Here is a 16698-nt window from a genome sequence, read left to right on the forward strand (position 1 = left end):
ATATAGAGACGGGATCTAGCAATTGTCTCAGATTCAGGAGGTATCCTTCATGCAAAGTAACATATGCTTTATCGGGCGCTATGAAGTAAGTTGATCTTGTACGGATGAAACTGCGTATCTCTCATCTCGATACGGCGCGAGATGTATACGGCGCGAGATGTACCTTCATGTGAAGGCACAAGCCCTTGAGGACGGGTCGCCAAGCTTTTGGCCTTAGGCCAACAAGCGGATATCCAATTTAATCTGCTTTTGATACTACTGGGTGCTTATCAGAAGATGTTGCTTTACGAAACAATTAAGCAAATCTCCAACAAGACCAACACAGTACCAAGTACCACTCTTCTCTTGGGGAATACTCAGCCAGTAAATCTCGTCTCATCCACTTATCCGCATGGCGCGGTGAGTACCGCAATCAGCTAGCTATACAACTTCAGTGTCTCTCCACCCCGACGTAGAACGGCCCTCACGACTCTTTTTTACGAAACTGCACACTACAATGCACTTCGCATTCCCACCACGCAAAACCTCAAATCCTCCACCCTACGCCGCACGTTCGACTCGCTACCCACTGTCTCAATACCTCCGCCGTAGCCAAATTCGCAAATTCGCAATAATAGGCCTTGGCATCATCGCCTTCGTATACTTCATAGCCAGCTTCTCCAGCGAGAGCGAAGAGCGCATCCCACCTGGCACGCCACCCGCGGTCATAGTCACTGTGTTCGACCCGAGCGCAGATGCAGTTCACACAGAGCAGATCAAGCGGAACAGGATATCCTATGCCAAGAAACATGGTAAGTGTTCCCAGGGGGGAGGAGGAGACATTTGCCATGACTGACACAGCACCAGGCTATGAGACTTTCTTTGCCTTATCCACAACTTACGACCTAGGCAAACACACAAACGCATGGTCCAAGATCCCTGCCATGCGCCATGCCCTCACCTCCTTCCCTCACAGCACGTTCTTCTGGTACCTCGACGCTCATAGCCTGATCATGAATACCTCTCTCTCGCTACATGCCCGCATCACCTCTCCCTCGGTCCTCGAACCCCTCATGATCCGCGACGTGCCTGTTGTACCACCCGACAGCGTCATCAAGTCTTTCTCGCACCTGCGCGCCGACGATGCAAATCTGATCATAGCACAAGACGCAGAGGGCTTGCGGCAAGATAGTTTTATACTGCGGAGCGGGGACTGGGCGAAGTTCTTTCTGGACAGTTGGATGGATCCGTTGTATCGGTCGTACAATTTCCAGAAGGCGGATGCGCACGCGCTGGAGCATTTGGTGCAGTGAGTTTCTGGCTGCCACTATGCAACATGGCAAAAGGGGCTTGTTTGCTAACAAATGGGACAGGTGGCATGGTACCGTGCTTGCGAAACTGGTCCTGGTGCCGCAGCGGACGTTCAACTCGTTCACGAGGGATTCATCGGGAAAGAATGAGGAAGGTTTGTATAAGGAAGGAGATTTTGTTGCAAACTTTATGGGATGTGACAAAGGTGAAAGGAATTGCGAGGACGAGATGAAGCCGTTTCTAGACAAGGCGGACGACGTACCTGCGTGATGTCCACAACGAGGAGCACGGCGATCGGAGTTTTATATACCCTGTTTTAGATGCACTCAAGGGCCGAGAGGCATACAATTCCAGCATTCAACGGTCCTAGATGAGTAATTGTAACATGAAAGGATTCTCAGCGTCATTTACCCCCTCACTCCTGGCTCCATTTTCGCTTGTAATAAGACACGCAGCAGGTAGACCATATATACATGCTAATCTTTTAGCACATCTCTTCCCTTCTCTCTATTCACTGAAAACCCACACTGCTGGTCTCCCTGTTCGACGATAACCTGGGCCCTTGATCATCATGATTTCGACGTCTCCCACAACATCACCTTTAAAGTACAATCTTTTCGCGCCGATGCTTTGTGCAAGTACTAGGTACGCTTTCGCTCAGGACCAAGTATCGATGTGACCATTCTTAGACATACAACTCCGCCTTTTCTCATAAGCGCACACAAGTAGTACTAAAGAGGGCATTATGGGCCTAGAATTCACAGCTGATCCATTGAGCTTACCCTCACACTTACCTTGGTCCAGTCCCCGGGTAATTAGGCTATGGAAATAGTCCAAATGTGCTTCGATCTCGTACGAAGGTCGTAAGAGCAGTGATGTTGTTCCATTCTCGTCGTTGTGTTAACATCATCTTCGAATTGACGATAGGCCGGCAAAATAAGCGTGCGGATCATGGACGATGCTCTGTTAATATTGACGTAGCGATAGGTGGTTTACAGTGTCGATCATAGCAAAGAGTACATCTGCAGTCCAGACCTCTTGCAAGATTGATGTATCAAAAGCCAGGCTATACTCCCTTCTGCGCACTTGTGACGTACCGTTCATCATGGTTAAGTTCGAGTGCATGAGCACGTCATCGCGATCAGTGTCGCCTGGCTGGATTTAATGAAGTTGCGCGCAGCTTTAATGCAATGCGAATTTGAAGCATTGTTAGGATTCGGAGGATCACATGCGAACGCGCTCATGGTTTGTAAGTTGAGAGTCCTATTAGTAAGCGTAGGGCCTTTCGAATTGTACTATGCAGGTACCACAGATGTGTCGCCGGAACAGCAGTCGATGATATGCACTGCGCTGGTGACGAGGTATAGGTAAAAAGTCCAAAGTTTTGCACAGGCATCGCCAATAGAGCGACTGAGTCTCCTATCCCATTTATGTAGGGAATAAGAATTCCGCTCCAAAGTGCCACGCCTTTTTTCCCAAAGATGCCTTGTCATGTCACGTCATCCGTCACGCCGTGTGAGTCGTCTCACAACGTCGGAGAAGAGAAGGGGTATCACTCATGCTTCGTAAAACTCCCTCATGAGCTTCTCAATAACCTCGAAATCTTTCTTGGTCTGCTTGATGATGCCATCTAGTTTTTCTAGGCTCTTATCGTCGTCCAATTCGTCGTGCGATCCAGTCTCGTCCTTGCGGGAACCAATGTGCTGGATTTTCTCGCAGCTGTCTTTGACTTTGGTCAGACCTAGAGTCGCCGATGAACCTTTGAGGAAGTGGCCGAGAGACGAGAGTTCTTCCAAGTCGCGCTCGCCGCTGGTCTAAAGTCAGCACGAGCCCTACACACGCATCATTCGGAGCTGGCCGCTTCGGCCTAGGAAACTCACAGGGCTGTATCCATATTCTTGAATGTGCTTTCGGCTTGCTGGAAGAAATCAAAGACAATCTCGCGGCTAAATTCCCTCTCATCCTCGTCATCGTCCATTTGTAAGATTTGCTCGAAAGTCGCATAGTCGAGCGCATCGCCAGCCTTTTTGATGAGGGTTGCCTCCTTCAGTGACTTCATAGTTAGGAGAGAGGGTTAGCAATGGCGAGCTTGGGAGTGAGGGAATGCTGTGCCTTAATGTGGAAGTAGAGAGGATCAGAGGAAGAGGATAGATAGTGGTGAGAGACAGAGAGAGGATAGAGAGAGGTACGAACAACGTGCAATTCTTCGGGAGCCATGATTCTGGATGTCCGCCGTGCGTAACTTACGCCTTCCAATCTCGCTGTCTTACACGTGCGGGGCAGGTGGTAGGTAGGTAGTAGCAAGTGAGTAGTGATGGAAGTAGCTGGAGTAATTAGTGCTTTCTGGCTGCCGATTGATGGCGGCGTCGTGGGAGCTTGCCTGGCCTTTGGCGGGGTTCTTCCACCTCCTACCGTAGAGCTTCGCTGATGCCTGGGGGAGGGGACTTGGCTGGTGGCTGAATGTCAGACTTGATAGCGCTTTTTCGGCTCCTTTGCAAGCACGACAAAGGTTTGGGCAGAGTGGTATATCCTGGATGAGGCTGCTACAAACCTATGCATGTAGTGATTGTAGAATAAGTTTTTGTGTCGCTTCAGGCTTCGCATCATCCGCTAGAACTGGTCAGACGAGCCGACACGAGACGGCCTCTCGTTATTGCCCAGTGGGCCCCCAAACTGTATGTAACATGGATGTGTCTGTGATAGTACGCCCAGGTAGCACTGCCTTAGGTAGGGTGTGAGTCGTGTCCCCTAACTATGACGAGGTTTATGTTCACTCGATCACTCGAGGGTCGGGCCGACACGTGTTGTCTAGGTTTTCAAGCGTTCCCAAGTGAGTAGTCTGTCGACATTCATTTGTACTTCCGCAAGATCACCCAGCACACCTCACTTAAGCTCGTTGCTTAGGATGTTAACAAAGATACTTTAGGGTCTCTATGCTCCAATGGATTTAGACAGACTCTTTGGCCGCACAGAAGGTTGCTACAACCCGCTAGTACGGTCGTTCATGGCGCCCTTTGAGAATTTGGGCCATGTATCAACTGTTTTTATCATACAGACTGCTGTGCTTGAGCAACCTGTTAGGCTGTGCTGCAGAATCCAAGACACGTATGTCATGTAACAAGGTAAACAGTATGTGCAGGCTGGCAGGATTGGAGCGGTATCTCCGTATACGTTTAATAACAAATAATTAATTACGGCGCAAGCCTCACACCCTCCATTCGGCGGTCTCCCGAGAACACGGATGGTAGGCGTGCGCTAAAGAGGTCTAGAACAAACGAACTCGTCGCGTCTTATATTGAATGCACGCAATGTTGCATTTTGCCGAAACCCGTCCACTAGACATGCGTTATACAGCCTGATCCTGGTCAGCCCTTTGCGACACACCGCACCTACGTCACATCTACTTTTTGATCTGTGGGGAGGACTGCTGTAGCCCGCACGTCTGGTTAAGGTGTCCGCTGTCGCGTTGTGCACGAGTCTTGTTGGACAGCTTGTTTCATCACGGCCAGATCTCGAGTATCACTGCAACGCGGCAGCATCAGGTAGATGGGTGCGCCGAAACGATAAATTGCTCAGGCCCTGTCACTCACAGCGAAGACAAATGCTCTTTGGTATTTGCAAAGTCCGATTGGGGCAGCTATGGCTGCCGCCACTGGTCGAAGAAATCAGCAATCAGTTTCCACCTTCAATTATTGTGCTGCACTTCCAGTCCAGGTCTGACCTGCAATCGGCTCGGAGTACTTTTTAACAGAGTGATCTCTGGTAGACCGTTGCATTGCTTTCGAACAAGACATGATGTGCTGAATTATCAACTCTATGGTATCCTACATACGTTTTCTCATTCCATATGCCAGTAAAGGTACACGTGACATAATGACAAGTAAGAATGGAAGTGAGACTGGGCATGCCTAACCAGTAACGGCGTGTATAGATTCGGCCAGGCGCTGAACATTTTCGGACGTTATTCCGGCGACTGAAATGCGGCCATCCTTGGTCGCATACACAGAGTGCTGATTGCGTTAGCATTCGCGTTAGCACCAAAGTTGAATATCGTACCTCCTTAGCGAGCTTATCCATTTGCTCAGGCTTGAGGCCAGTGTACGCAAACATGCCAATCTGGGACGTGATGTGACTCCAATCATGCTTGCTACCCAGCTTCTCCAAGTTCTCCTTGAGCAGAGCACGCATTTTGATTATGCGGTCAGCCATACCCTTGACCTCACCAAACCATTGCTTTTTCAAGGTAGGGTCATTAAGAATCGCCGATGCGATGCGAGCTCCATGGACAGGTGGGTTGGAGTAGAGAGGGCGAACAAGAATCTTGAGTTGCGAGTCCACTCTCTTTCTCTCCTCTACAGACTCGCAAACTATGGAAAAGGCACCGACACGCTCGCCGTAGAGCCCCTAAAGCTGTAATTTAGTGACCAGTGTGCAGTGTCAAATGTACGAAACGTACCATGTTTTTGGCAAAACTTTGAGCAAGGCAAGGTCGGAGACCCTCCTTGATGAAGTGTCGAAGAGCGAAAGCATCCTTACCGGCGTCACCACTAGCAAAGCCTTGGTAGGCCATATCGAAGAAAGGATAATGGCCGCCTTCCTTCACAGCATCGCAAATTTGAGCCCATTGCTGCTGGGTCGGGTCGACCCCAGTGGGATTGTGCGCACATGCATGAAGCATGACGATACTTCCCTTTGGCATAGCTTTGATGTCCGCGACCATGCCCTCGAGATCTAGTCCAATGGTGTCCTTGTTGTAGTAGCGGAATTTCTCAACGGTCAGGCCAGAATCTTTGAAAACAGCATTGTGATTTGCCCAACTTGGGTTGGGGATGTAAATCGTCTTAGAGCCGGGGTAGAATCTTTCGAGGAATGCACCTCCGATTCTTAATGCTCCCGTGCCAGAGATCGACTGTGTGATCACGAGCCTATCTTCTTTTATGGGCGCAGAGTCTTCACCGTACGCAAGAACAGCTGCAGCCTTGGTGAAAGTCGGTACACCGGTAATGCCAGCATATTCTTTGTCAAGCTCTGACTCGACGAGTTTCTTCTCTGCAGAGCGAACGGAAGGAAGAACATAGGGCTTGCCTTTATCATCACGGTATGCGCCAACACCTAAATTAACCTTCATTAGTAGCTAGATGGTATGGACGGAGACGACTCACATACCTAGATTGATCTTCTTAGGGTGGCTATCTGCTTTAAAAGCCTCAGTAATACCTGTCCAAATTAGCTCATGCTGTGAAGAGGACTGTTTAACCACATACCGAGAATGGCCTAAACAAAAAAAGCCAATAAGTACTTGATGTATCAATCAAAAGAGTTAGAGTGACTTACATCCTACAGTATTGTCAGTTAAAGATCTTGGGCGCGGTACGGATTTACTTACTGGAGGTCCTTGTGGGACTTGAGCCCATGCTGAAGCAGCTCGAACTGAAATTCCACCATTGCGAAACTGCCGAGGCACCTGGCTAAGAGCGGATCTTGTAGAAGGCAACATGACTCTAGATATGGAGATGATTCAATTGAAGTTTGAAAGGAACAGGATGATTGACGTAATGGGACAAGGAAAAGGAGTGCAGATTGCCGCTGTTATGATGCGTACAATAGGTGACAAGGAGCGCGCCGGCTGGAGCCCATCGCCGGAAACCTTAGGGAGCTTGATACTTTTTCGGGCCGGTCAAAAGTCCGGATCCATCTGTCGTATAGAGCTACTGTGAGCAAAAAAAGTTGCGAAACTGTCTGGTTACATCGCAACTTTCTTAATGCAGACTCTATGCAACCACCCCAGGCGGCTGATAGCACAAAATGTTACTCAGTTGGCGCGTACCATTTCAATCTTACCGTACCCGGTCCTCAGGCCCTCGACCCTTACTACGCGAACCTTGCGGCGAACTCAGGACCTCCGCTACAGAAGCACTGGAGCTCAAACTTCCGAAAATCTAGATCTGAGCGATATTGATATAACAGGGAGGCCCGACTTAGGCTTTTACAAGCCCATTCGTCAATTGCCTGTGTTTTGTCCCGGATGCGGTGCGCCGACCCAAGCTACTGATTCCAAAGCGGCTGGCTTCTACAACACAAGACGCCATAGGCTGAAACAATACCTATATGGTACGAACCCAGAAAAAAAGAAGCCCTTTTCCGAGAAACGGGCACGCGAAGACGATATATTTGAAGCGGCCTTGAAGCAGGCCAACCAAAATGTAGTTGGGGAATTGGCAGCACTGTCCAAGAATGACGGTATCCTCTCTTCTGACCAACTGCACATGAAACAAAGTTACTAAGATTCCTCAGACGTACAGAAAAGACTAAAAAGCCTCACACAAGCACAAGGCATACCTGTCTGCGACAGATGCCATCATCTTACGCACCACAACAGCGGGGAGTCTATATATCACCCGTCCATCGAGTCCATAGAGGAGATTATCGCTACCTCACCTCACAAATACAATCATATATACCATATCGTGGATGCGGCAGACTTCCCTATGTCGCTAATACCGAACCTCCAACACACCTTGGATCTCTCGCCTCTCCGCTCTCAGAATCGCAGGTCAAAAGACCGCACATTTCGCCACGGGAGAGTGGCTGAGGTCAGCTTCATAATTACAAGAGCTGATTTGCTCGCTGCCAAAAAAGAGGATGTCGACCGTTTGATGCCATGGGCTCTTGAGGTACTGCGAACTGCACTAGGAAGGACAGCAAAGAACGCCCGCCTTGGTAATGTACGTCTTGTTAGCGCTTCAAGAGGCTGGTGGACACCAGAAGTAAAAGAAGAAATATGGGATCGAGGGGGGGCAGGGTGGATGGTCGGTAAGGCCAACGTAGGCAAGAGCAAACTGTTCCAAGTGGTATATCCAAAAGGAAGAAGCACAGGCTCTCACGTGGCCATGGACAAAGTTCGACGTGAAGCACAACTGCAAATAACGATGAATGGGTCTAAAAACCACTCTGATACGTCAGTAGCTGCAGACTTAGCTGCTCCTGATCTCAGCACGTTCGGTAAGTCGAGTTCGGAGGATGGCCAAGATGCTCATGGCGAACGACAAATATCCGAAAATATGCTCGAGACATGCTCTGATTCTTCTGTTCCTGGGAGTTCGTTAGTCTCTGAAATTAGTAACACGGACGAGCCGGCTGTCGATCCTTTTTCCGCGACTTCTTTTTTCGACCCTGATTCACTATTGCCGCCGCCCCAAATTGAAACTCAATATCCAATTATGCCCATGGCATCGAGTTTGCCGGGCACAACAGCAGCTCCAATTAGGATACCATTTGGCGGCGGTAAAGGCGAGCTTATCGATCTTCCTGGCCTGCTGAGATCAGATATCGACACATACATCGAACCTGAACACAGGTCTGGTATAATTATGACAACCAGACAAATTCCAGAGAAGATTGTTATCAAGCCAGGACAGTCACTAGTTCTTGGCGGGCTTATCCGCATCACGCCCAAGAACCCAGACCTTGTCTTCATTGCACACCCTTTTCTTACATTGGAGCCACATCTCACATCTACCGAAAAAGCCATCCAGCTCCACGAGAGACGTAGCACACTGAAAGTACCAACCATCACGACAGAGTCGGCTGGTGAGGCTATGCGGTCGGCAGGGACGTTTCCTTTGACATGGGATGTAACGAGCAAGCAGACCGGTACACTTACGGCAAGAGATGCGGGCAGAGTCAAAATCCATCAACTGCCTTTCATTGTATACTCCACCGATATCGTGGTAGAAGGTATTGGATGGGTAGAGGTCACCTGTCAAGTACGAAAACGACACTTGGAGGAGACACAAGAGATCCGTAGTCAACCCAGGGAGACGTCTATTGATGATTCAGGGCCTATCATAGACGCCAAAATTGATGCTCTCCCATCTGATAACCCACTCGACGGCGAGAATACGCTCGATCATTCGTCACAAGCTCCAGCCTCACCGTTTCCTGAAATTGAAGTTTTCAGTCCATTAGGGAAGTATATTGCAACTAGAAGGACTATGAATGGCTCCGTCGTCGGTGGAAAGCTGCCAATTCCCAAACATCTTCAGAAAGCAAGACCACGTCAAAACATGAAAAGAGTGAAGAGGAGCCTACGCGCCAATAAATCCAGTATCATGAATATTCCCCAATAAGGGTGGAAGACTTCAAGTCAAGGGCCAGTCCACAATGATCAAGATCTGCTCCAGACATTATGTTCTGACTGTTCGTTTGGAGTGTCTCTTTGCTCGTGTGTAGGTTCACGGGAGTGGCTTCTCGTGTGTTCAGCTTCAGCCTCTTGACTTGCAGCTGATGTCAATCTTTCGAGTGTCTCTTGTAACTCAGGAGCACTTTCAATATTACTAGCGTCTTCTGGATCATCGGTATAGCGCTCTCGGCTGGTCGGATACTCGAGGGCACGTTGGACATTACCGTTTTCTCCACTTGACGAAGTCGCCTGGAGCTGGCGTGGGAGAATACGTCCGAGCCACGAGTGCTGCTCCAGGGGCGCCGTAACGACCATCATCTAAACTATTTCAGGACACGTTCTTTTTCTCGCCACTCCTCATACTCACCTGCCACAAGAATACGATGATTGGTACAATCAACAGTATGGCTGCAATCTGCTGCTCATCCTTCCGCCAGTCACCCATGCAGCCTTTGGTCCTTCCAAACGTCTCTTCGCAGGAGCGGGCCGTATGCTGCTTGTCCGGGAATGGCCATGCCATATCATGCGAGCTGGCAAGACCACAGCATTGGAAGGCATCTTGGATGGCTCTGATATGGTTCCCATCTTTGCGATGGAACATGTCCTGCCAGCGTCTTTCCATACCACACCGCAAGTCGCCAGATGGCGCAATATGGGTGCCCGCGAGGGTAGCAAGGACCGCTTCAATAATTGTTAAGCAGAATAATGGGACAAGATTCGAGATGAAGGGTGATGCCTGCCTGCTCCCCAGGAGTCTTCGTCGGCGTCTGTTGGTTGCACGTACCGTCTCGACGGACAGACCACTGAACACTGGAAGAGCCAATGTGATGGCTCCGAGTACAGTAGGAATGGGTAACGAGCGAGCATTGATTTCGTAAAGCGCGTATGCTACGAGCGCCGTCGTTGCAAGCAGACCCTGATGTTTACTTAGCTTTCATATCGTAGGATACAACATCTCCACTCACCACTACATTAATGGCGATAACCACCTGCTTCTTGCGTGAAACCATGTTCTTAAATCCTACTAAAGTAGGTGGAAGGCTGAAATCTGAAACTTAAGTTCATGGAGCTCAAGTGGGCAAGGCCCAGTAGATAAAGGCGGAAGTGACACTCACAACCCTGAGGCAAACAAGCGGGGTCGTTACCCTGTTCGCTCTATTATAGAACGCACAACAGCATGTACTCCAGCAACAAGAGCCATTCGCCGGACGCCATTCCAGCAAATCACCAACAATATTCACACCACCCCTAGTTCCCGTATTGTGGATTGCGAAGTCAGTGATTTCAATGTATATGCACGTTCTTTGTATGACAGGATGTGTGTATGGTGTGGTTCGGCTTACTTTAGCATTCGAACCTTTGCTAGATGTAAAAGGTGAAATGCTTCGCAAAGTACATCACATGTCCGTATATGGGACTTCCAAGTGGTTTACGAATCGGCCCTAGCTTTGACCAGCGGAGATCATCCTAGTTCGAGATCGCGAGAATTCTTAGGTAGCTTGATATGGAATTTTTATGCAAGCCTCAGCTTATGTGTATAATATATATTTCTTCTTCGCCATCAGAAGTCCGTCACTCTTCCATTGTAGCTCCAGTCTCCACCATGTCCCCATCTCAAGGGTTCATTCTTCGGCCCACCTACCTCTCCCGTCTTCGGATTTGTGTCACCCTCAAACTCTGGTGGTGCACCCCTTCTCATATTTGGGTGCAGTTCGTCGCCTTCGCCATCAGCTTTGATTGTTGCGTTCAATATTTGCTCGGATTGTGGAGATTGGTTAACACTGGCGTTGATCTGAGAGGTGTCGGTGGCAACTGATGAGGTATTTTGCGATGCAGGTGACTGGTTGACTGGTGAAGGAGTCCGGGGCGTGCTGAAAGCGCCCGTGGACTGCTCTTGAAGCTTCTCGAATAGAGCCTGGTCTTCTTTGGGGAGTCGTGGTGGTGCTGGCGAAGGGCGGAATGTGCTGTATGAGTGGCGAACCTGAGGTCGGAGGTGAGGTTGATATTGCAGGATTGCCCTACGCATAGGAACAGATATTAACATTACTAAAGGATGTTGTTGGGTAATAACTCGCATTCGAGGTGATGTTCGAAGGTGTCGGATAGTACGCCTTTGGCGGAATTCCTTGGAATACCAAGCCATAGGGCTGAGGCTGAGGTCAGCATCCATCGTAACCGGATGAATTGGCAACCTTAGCAAAAATTACACTAGATCATTTTCTCCAAATATATTTAGAGATCTACACACGTGTCACCACTTGGGCAGCCACCTGCGCATCATTGCCGCTCTAGACATTTAGGCCTAAGTCGAACGAATTCAACATCACATTTTCCAGAACCTCTTTGGGGATGACTATCAATTACAAATGGAAGATGCGATCAAAATCTGTATGGAAGGCAAGGAATATTTCAAATTGGTAGTACTGCTCCAGTCTTGCCACTCGATGGAAGGCTTCGACCTTACTGGCATGGCTGCTTGCTGAGCTTTTTGGATTGCAAACGACCAGGTTTATTAGAGGACGTTGTGAGCCAATTATAGTACGCTCTAGATACAGTCCATAACCACGTCTCGAACGGTATGCTGACAGTCTTTCAATGCTCGATTCGCCACTGGAGTCAATCTGCTTGTTCTATACTGAGCGGAATCTTGGCCTTAAGTGACCTGGATAGTTTGAAGGCGCTTGTGCGCCAGGGCTGTTTTTGCGGCCATTTTTCATAGTTTTCTCCCGTCCTCTCGTAAGAGCACGAAATTCCACTACCTACCAACAGTTCAATTCCGTGGCGGTCCGGCTAAGTCACGATCATGGTCAGTATCATAGCGTAGAACGTAGAAGGACTATCAGTATTGGTAGTTGGGTGGTCCAATGCCTTCGAGAGATCGAGTCAACCCGTATTATGCAAAAGAAGAAAGATGAGCTATTGAACTGAAGATTAAAGCACTAGAAAGGGTTCGAAATTCAGGGACCTTTCTGTTTCATAAGCGCAGGCTTTATTAACACGTCATATCTCTCTAAACTATGCAAGGGATCTATCTAATGATGTCTTCAATGCGAACCACAGGCATAACGTTAGCTCATATTTACAGGAACCGGGTTTTCTAGTCTCGCAAGAGACGGGGTTTGTTTCCTACTTCGTTAGATTTGGCTCTGATAACTCTATCAAAGAATGATGGTCAAGTATTTGTTTCACTCTTTCCCAAAGCCTCGCATGGTGATATAATGCACCTGTTTCGTGATCATGAAGCGTGTTTCCCGTACTTGATTGTCGTAGAGACATCGTAGCCATAATGGTATTAAACTTGTTATGTATACTCAGAACTATATACCAATTTGTAGAGCCATGTGTAACCTTCCAAAATCTCGAGACAATCGCATGTAGATTTCAGTCGGTGTTTTACCAGATTCTGCACCCTCGTAGGGATCTTACAGTGTTGTGACTGTACGGACTTGGGAACCCCCTGGGCAAGGCCAAGCAAAAACTGCTCGAAACTTCAAGAACACAAATGACTAAAGTCGTTGAACATAGAATTAAACATTCTTCACTTCATGAATTCGTGAAGCATACAAGGGTTATCAAGACTGATGCCTAGACTAGATGTGGTTTTCATAGATGATGATGATCAGGCGATAGCCACGAACGAAACGTAACGCTCAAAGCGTGCGATACTGTGGTTGGTCCTGTAAGAATACTGAATCCATTTTGCCAGTCATAATTTCCCTGGTAATCCAAAAGGTGTCAGTAGGATTTGAGACCTGTCTTCTCTTTCTCACGCGGTGATTGGGCCTAACTCATCATGTTGCATTAGGGCAGTGCTTCAGTCCGACCAGCCCACCTAAACTGGTACCCGTGCTCTCGGATCTTGTATCCTATAGCTGATTCTTAGCTCTCACCCATGAATAACACCATTCCAACATTTATAAACGGCGCAATGAATTCTAGCGACCAACATCTCTGCCGTCGGTCTAGTTTAATTACCCGTAGGTATGGATTTCCCTTACCCCCTAATCTGTGACAGCAACGATGTTTTCCCCAGAATAGGATGGATTGAGTACGATGGAGAAGATATTGCATATTTGTGTTATTCGTCGACAGAGTGCACATATAAAGCTACGATAGTACAGCAAAGAAGGAAAGTCTAGACCAGTAAAGTGACGAATAAGACCCAGAGCCTGTTAGCTTGATGTGCTCTTTTGGGATGTCTTCTGATCGCTGATAATTCGAAGATTAGTGATCTTCTGTTGCTTGCATTGCTCGACATTTACAGGGCTATTACAATACTCTGTGCCAATTTTTAGGTCTCTTATTTGAGCTAGCCGCTATTTGTGATGGAGAGATTTCGAGTTACTTGCACGAAGATGCTGAGAAGCTATGCTAGTCAATCAATGAACAACTTTTTCAAATCTCAGAAATGAAAAGCTCTATTGGACTACTGCACAGCCATTCGTAGCTCCTAATAGGTTATTTGAAGGGAACATTAGATTGCCACTGAGACTATACTGTCTCCTTAGACCATCTCTCATTGCTATATCAGTCTCTAAGATCAGCTATCTCAAACTGTTAGCTCGATAAGACACATCGTACTTGTCAGTCATATACTTTACTCCAAACCATCAAAGGTCATGTCATGTTGTCGTCCATAAAGAGCAAGTTTCGCCCAAGGTATCCTACGTTATGTCTTCTCCAGTTCCCTGACGTGTGACTGGTGCCAACAGTACCGAGACCAACGTCGTCATCACCACAAGACCCTTCTGTATTTTTGTCAGCGAAACACCTATAACTGTCTCTTTTCTAAGCTTCTCTTTCAATCTGGTACAACATTAATCGCTGGTGGAAGTTTTCCGGATCGCTCAACTTTTCTCAATCAAGTTTAGACCTTATCGAGGCCTTGTTCGAAGATATATCCAAGTGATCCACCTCTTCCGGTTATTCGGCTCTAGTAAATGCAGACCACTTATATGGAGGAGAGAATAAGATGGCTACGGTTCTTGTCATATACAGCCAACGTCTAAAGAGAATGGTCCACTGGCAGATATCTCAATGGTCCTAGGTTGAAAGCTCCTGGCTTGCCTACTATCGTTTGACACACCGGATCATGACTCAAAGCTCTGGATTGATGAGCCTGAACAATTGCTTAGATCTCGCTCTGGTGGCTTCCCGTGTGTTTTTCCTTATACGCAGTAAGCATGAAATGGAGAAGTTCCAGATAGTCGAAATTCTGAAGCGTTTCGAAGTTGAACATTATGGATAAGAAGTGAGATAGCAACACTAATGGATGGTGTTAGCTTGGATGAATGAGAGCCCGAACATCAACTACCTGAGAAGAACTTCGTAGCTTCAACGATGAAATGATGTAGCCATCTATCTTGCTCTGTTTCGGCTAGTCAGTGAGTCTGGTAACTGTATGGGAGTTTCCCTCTGTCTATGACAAGATGCTTTCTCGAAATGCGAATAAAGAAAGTTCTCCAGGGAATGTTCCAACTTCATATAGCTATTAGAGCAATGGGTTCCCTGTTCGAGGTCTCTTTATTTATCTTATGCTGGTATGATGTAACCTCGATCTCTTTTCTCAATCTCATTGTCGTGTTCAATGGTTGAGCCACTTGCGTCTAAAAGGGGGGTGCCTGCCTTGTACACTCTTTGTCACGTTGTTATCATCCGCCGATCTGCCGGATAAATTTGATAGCTCTCTAAGCAGCTCAACGCATCAGTGTCATTTTCCTACTCGTCACAAACCAGCTTTTCACTCTTGTCACCCTTTCACTTCGAGGAACTTTCGACATGGCAGGAAACAACTTAATAGATCTTAGCTATGAGGAGCCGCACCGTCTGGAGGATCTTAGGAGAGTATGCAATGACTAATATAATCCTGGTACCAACCACCAACTGACACTTTTGAAGGTAGTCTTTCGTGACGACGCTCAGAGAACACTTATAGGAGACGATGATAGGTATGCATTTTCACAAACCTTGTCACTACATAACTTGCTCTAATCACTGAAATGGGATAGGTCCACTGCGGGTATGAATCTTTCTATTTATAAAAAGTTGAGCTAAATAGAGGGAAGGTTCTGTCTATAGTCACCTTAATCAGCGTGGCCAGCGAGACAGCACACCTGGCTCGGCAACCGGCTCGAACTTCACTGCTAATACCGGGACTGTCTTCCAGACCGTCAAATTTGCGATCGACGAGGTGACTCCGATCGAGAACCTCTTTCACAATCTTAGATGTGAACTCACCAAACGCGATGATAAGATAAAAAGCCGCGAAGCTGAGCTAGAGAAAGTCAAAGCTGAGCTTGCCGAGTCTCAGAAAGTTGCCTTGAAGCTCAAACTCGTTGCTAACGAGGAGGCGATCTCTGAGAACGTAGCGAAGGAAGAGAAACTAGCAAAGATGGAGGCACTTGTCAGACAGATGGAGCGAGCCCTCGATGAGAAAGATCGAGCCCTCAAGTGTGCGCACTCCAAGCAGCTCGAAGCAGAAGATGAACTCGAAGTGGTCAACCAGGATCTCGTTGCCCATTCTCGTCAGAATAACTTTTTGTCGACTGAACTTGAGCGCTCTTCCCGAGCTCTTCAGAGCGCCTCAGCCCAGACTCTAGAAAGCCAGCGTGACATAGCATCATACGAAGCTGCTATCGTAAAGTATAAGCAGAAGCAGATGGAACTGGAAGTCAAGATCCAGTTCTACGCGATGATGTTTTCCGGTTCCGCTAACGGCATCTCAATAATAAGTCAGCTTGAGGAGTCATACCGCCAACGGATTGAGCTGGAGAATAAGTTACAGCAGACAGAGCAGAATTTAAAGTTCTGTGTGGCCAAGCTAGACTTACTTATCTGCTCGATCAGTGCCCCAAGCAAGAGTTTGGGAACCAGGGAAGACTATCAGAAGCTTGGCAAAGAGGGGATGGCGTATGTGATGAGACCTTTGAAGCACTAAGATGAAATCCGGCTTGTACTTCTGGGGAGTTGCGATACTACGACCGTTGATTTGGATTACAAAAGTAGTCCTAATCAGTTCACACCTGTGAAAAATACTGAGGTGGAAGAAATCATAGTGGCGTTGTTAGCGTATATTGGCCAACCTGTCAATGTATCGAAAAGTCGATACATCCATGTCAATATCGAATCCCACAGTGATATTGCTGAATTAACTAGACCGTTCACAGAAAATCCTTTCACACTCCATTGAAAAGAATGGATGGCGGTAGTAGTCGAGCTCTAAGAGC

The 16698-nt window shown here is 47.7% G+C and overlaps 7 protein-coding genes across 7 annotated transcripts; 3 read left to right on the forward strand and 4 right to left on the reverse strand.

The window, feature by feature from the left end:
• The first annotated feature begins 271 nt into the window (after positions 1-271).
• On the forward strand, positions 272-1760 carry EJ05DRAFT_474420 (alpha-1,6-mannosyltransferase subunit). Its single transcript, XM_033743601.1, has 3 exons — positions 272-791; positions 847-1288; positions 1353-1760. The coding sequence occupies exons 1-3, from the start codon at positions 497-499 to the stop codon at positions 1558-1560; spliced, it is 945 nt and encodes a 314-aa protein (XP_033603006.1). The 5' UTR covers positions 272-496; the 3' UTR covers positions 1561-1760.
• A 1006-nt stretch (positions 1761-2766) lies between these two features.
• EJ05DRAFT_288852 (histidine-phosphotransfer domain, HPT domain-containing protein) lies at positions 2767-3897 on the reverse strand. Its single transcript, XM_033740504.1, has 4 exons — positions 3671-3897; positions 3484-3614; positions 3171-3334; positions 2767-3099 (listed from the first exon to the last, which is right to left on the reverse strand). Exons 2-4 carry the CDS (start codon positions 3505-3507, stop codon positions 2847-2849), a joined length of 441 nt encoding a protein of 146 aa, XP_033603007.1. The 5' UTR covers positions 3508-3614; positions 3671-3897; the 3' UTR covers positions 2767-2846.
• Positions 3898-5198: 1301 nt separating this feature from the next.
• Positions 5199-6787, reverse strand: EJ05DRAFT_498516 (uncharacterized protein; the record flags this gene model as incomplete). Its single annotated transcript, XM_033746696.1, has 6 exons — positions 5199-5300; positions 5347-5694; positions 5747-6402; positions 6457-6507; positions 6555-6564; positions 6677-6787. The coding sequence occupies 6 exons, from the start codon at positions 6785-6787 to the stop codon at positions 5199-5201; spliced, it is 1278 nt and encodes a 425-aa protein (XP_033603008.1).
• A 133-nt stretch (positions 6788-6920) lies between these two features.
• Positions 6921-9637, forward strand: EJ05DRAFT_289035 (uncharacterized protein). Its single transcript, XM_033740505.1, has 2 exons — positions 6921-7530; positions 7585-9637. Exons 1-2 carry the CDS (start codon positions 7053-7055, stop codon positions 9417-9419), a joined length of 2313 nt encoding a protein of 770 aa, XP_033603009.1. The 5' UTR covers positions 6921-7052; the 3' UTR covers positions 9420-9637.
• Positions 9458-10482, reverse strand: EJ05DRAFT_498518 (uncharacterized protein; the record flags this gene model as incomplete). Its single annotated transcript, XM_033746697.1, has 3 exons — positions 9458-9790; positions 9840-10388; positions 10438-10482. 3 exons carry the CDS (start codon positions 10480-10482, stop codon positions 9458-9460), a joined length of 927 nt encoding a protein of 308 aa, XP_033603010.1.
• A 551-nt stretch (positions 10483-11033) lies between these two features.
• On the reverse strand, positions 11034-11498 carry EJ05DRAFT_498519 (DUF1674-domain-containing protein; the record flags this gene model as incomplete). Its single annotated transcript, XM_033746698.1, has 1 exon — positions 11034-11498. One exon carries the CDS (start codon positions 11496-11498, stop codon positions 11034-11036), a length of 465 nt encoding a protein of 154 aa, XP_033603011.1.
• Positions 11499-15205: 3707 nt separating this feature from the next.
• EJ05DRAFT_509084 (uncharacterized protein) lies at positions 15206-16409 on the forward strand (the record flags this gene model as incomplete). Its single annotated transcript, XM_033748070.1, has 4 exons — positions 15206-15316; positions 15371-15420; positions 15481-15491; positions 15538-16409. The coding sequence occupies exons 1-4, from the start codon at positions 15251-15253 to the stop codon at positions 16407-16409; spliced, it is 999 nt and encodes a 332-aa protein (XP_033603012.1). The 5' UTR covers positions 15206-15250.
• Positions 16410-16698: the final 289 nt, after the last annotated feature.

This window comes from Pseudovirgaria hyperparasitica (assembly GCF_010093815.1).
Source record: "Pseudovirgaria hyperparasitica strain CBS 121739 unplaced genomic scaffold EJ05scaffold_4, whole genome shotgun sequence".
Taxonomy (NCBI): Eukaryota; Fungi; Ascomycota; class Dothideomycetes; order Acrospermales; family Acrospermaceae; genus Pseudovirgaria; species Pseudovirgaria hyperparasitica.